At 36.6% G+C, this 3,085-nt stretch overlaps 2 protein-coding genes across 2 annotated transcripts in view; one reads left to right on the plus strand and one right to left on the minus strand.

Moving 5' to 3' along the window:
* LOC106463260 (nucleolar protein 12-like) overlaps positions 1-3,085 on the minus strand; it is a 37,515-nt gene that overhangs the window by 7,837 nt on the left and 26,593 nt on the right. The window lies entirely within an intron of this gene.
* On the plus strand, positions 38-757 carry LOC106463259 (protein ZBED8-like). The gene has a single exon (XM_013923272.1). The coding sequence runs from the start codon at positions 38-40 to the stop codon at positions 755-757; it is 720 nt and encodes a 239-aa protein (XP_013778726.1).

Below are 3,085 nucleotides of genomic sequence, written 5' to 3' on the forward strand. Positions count from 1 at the left end.
TTTGAATCACCGTTTGTTCAAAGCTTTTTGTGGTGAGATGGGCTCTGAGCATTCCATTATTTTACTGCATACTGATGTGAGGTGGCTTTCTCGTGGACTTATTTTAAATCGTGTGCTTGAGCTCCTTACTGAGTTAGAGATTTTTCTTCGTGACCGGAATTCAAAGCTGTGTGAAGACTTTGCTGATCCGAAGTTCATCGCCTGTTTGGGGTACCTCTCAGATATATTTACCCATCTTAAACAAGTCAACAAACAACTCCACAGAACGTCAGTAATCATTGTTGAAGCAAGTAAAAAGATGACAGCATTGCAGACAAAGCTGGACTTATGGGCACGGAGAGTTCACCAAAGTAACTTTGCAAATTTACCAAACTTGGATGAGGAAAGATCTGGAGTGTTACCTGAGATAAATGAAGACATCACAGAACATTTGAAAATCTTGAAGAATCACTTCACTGGCTACTTTTCAAAAGACATTATTCCAACAGAGAGATGGATAATAAGACCTTCTGCCACTGAACTGTCAGAAATGAAAGATGATGACCCAGCAATAGAAAAGCTGATTGATCTTCAATTCTCAGCTACTCTTAGAGAAGAATTGAAAAGGTTGGTGTTCATTTTTTGGGTAAAACTCGCATATTCATTCACACTCCTTACTCAACCTGCCTTCCAAGTGCTTGTTCCTTTTGTCACTACATACTTATGTGAATCAGGGTTCTCAAGTTTAGTAGCAATGAAGATAAAGGCCAGGAACTGATTGAAAGTCGATGACGATATGAGAGTAGCATTGTCATCAACAGCTCCTCGCATAAACAAACTGATTGACTCAATGAATCAGCAGTGTTCCCACTGATAACGTTTCTGGTGTTTCTGTTTGGTTTTATTTTTTGTGATAAAAATGGACTATATAATTTTTTTTCTTTAGAAAAGAATGTTTTATTTTCTTTATTTTTGGTGATACGAATGTATATTGCTATTTTTGTGCAAAACCTGAATAATATTTTTTTCTGACCTTTTTGTTTTTCTGTCCCTTTATGATGGCTATGAATTTTTTGTATGGAAGTAAGGGGCTAAATGGAGAAATATATCAAGCCGAGGGGGTTAAAGATGGAGGAAAAGTTGAGAATCCCTGTCCTAGACTTTTTAGATAATATGCCAGATGAGCGATAATTCTGGTATCACTTATTCATGTTTTTGACAAGACAACGATTTAAGAGTTGTCTGCGCTTCTCTGTTTCTGTCTAGTTATGCTCCTCCCAATATTATTGTTACTGCTTCAGGAATAATGTTGTTATGCTGACATAAGAAATCAGGTTTTGTTGTTTTGATTTTCCATCAACTCTTTGAATTCAGAGATTTCAATTGTATCTGATAGTACGTATTTTTTGGACTGACTCAATCCAATTCTGTGTCCTCGCTCATCTGCCTCTAGAATTTAATTTCAGACAGAGCAAATATATATAATGGTCATCAACCATGTTAATGTGCTTAGAAGAAGTAGGATAGATCTATAAAAAATTTTCAACATAGCAAATTGGTAACTGTTCATAGCGTTTTGCCCTCAATTGTTGGTAGTTTTTGCTCAAATGCCATGACATCAATTAAATATGTGGTTGGCAAATCTGAGTGTGGTAGCTCCTGTGGTAACGGCCCATGTATTTGAGTTAGCAAAGTGACCAAAAGTCAATATTGTTTCTTTCATCATATAAAAGCTCGAAGTGTTATTGTTGTTTGGTCCATTCATGAGATAACGCTTTATTTCTTGTGAGCTCATCTATATATATATATTGTATAAAACATAAGGCTCTTGTGACAGCTATTCCATCTTGATAAATCTGTGTTAGAGCACTTGCAGATGACATTGTGGTGTTGTTGTTTTTCTGAATGAATGTTTATAACTTGGGATTTGTATTTTTTTTGGACTGCTTCTTAAGGCTTTTTAAAGTACTGCTATTCCATTTTCTCTAACTTGAGCCAGACCAGAAGATGGAAATTTTACACCAGCAGCAATATTTACCTAGTTCTGAGGATGTGTAGAGTTACTGAATGGGTCTACCATTTTACTTGTAATGTATCTTTAATCTTTTTGACAAGAATCAAATTTTCTTTTGATACTTTTGATTATTCCCTGTGATGTTTGGATTTATACGTCTTCATATTAACCATTGCATTCACAGATTTGGACAATAGATGGAGTATTTTAGATAAACTTGTCTATGGCCAAGGGGTTTTGAGATATGCCTTTCAGCAAACATGTCTTCCCTTCATTATTGTAAGTGTGCTATAAGGCAAAATTTGTCCATACTCCACTGAAGTGTCCGCTAGTATTATGCGCTGTAAATTGTCCAGTTAAGAAACATTCATGAACATCGGGTTGTGTGTTAGGCAGATCTTCCGTGTCTTTCAGGTAGAGAGGTAAGCACATTGCAGCGACGAGGTAGGGAAGCATCTGTTTAACTTGTTTTAAATGACAAATGCAATTACTCGCTCTCTCAGCCCAGTTGTATTTCCTTATGGTTTATACTATTGTTTTGTACATTAAACAGAACGAAGATACTTTGGTGTTTTACTAAGAAACGCTGCTTTGTCTTGTACCAGTACCCATAATCTGTCGTATACTTCACCTTTGCAGCTTTCAAGAAAAACAATAAATGTTTTCATGCCTCTTTCGGTCAAATTATTCATATTTTCTTCTCTGTTGAACTGAGAAATCACACATTTCGAAAAAAAAAATCTGTTTCGATGGTCTTTCGTCTCTTGTATGATTTTTGTGGTTCCATAATGCCCCCTATTCTAATTCCTCTTACATTAACTTGCAAATTTAACGCTACCACCATCATATGCCAACATAATAAGCCATCCTAATGCATTTCTCCACATTCAAAGTAAAAAAAGAACACACACACATATATATATATATATTTTATATACTGCCGGCGACCTTGCGGCCATCTTGGACACCATCTTGAAATAGTACTTTTACAAGAACTTCCGGCCCGGCATGGTCAGGTGGTTAGGGCGCTCCACTCGCAATCTGAGGGTCGCGGTTTTGAATCCCCGTCACACCAAACATGCTCGCTCTTTC

This window comes from Limulus polyphemus, unplaced genomic scaffold, assembly GCF_000517525.1.
Source record: "Limulus polyphemus unplaced genomic scaffold, Limulus_polyphemus-2.1.2 Scaffold1362, whole genome shotgun sequence".
In the NCBI taxonomy this organism is placed as follows: Eukaryota; Metazoa; Arthropoda; class Merostomata; order Xiphosura; family Limulidae; genus Limulus; species Limulus polyphemus.

Bases quoted from the DNA above. Each gene is read 5' to 3' on its own strand.
- LOC106463259 (XM_013923272.1), top strand. From the start codon at position 38: ATGGGCTCTGAGCATTCCATTATTTTACTGCATACTGATGTGAGGTGG.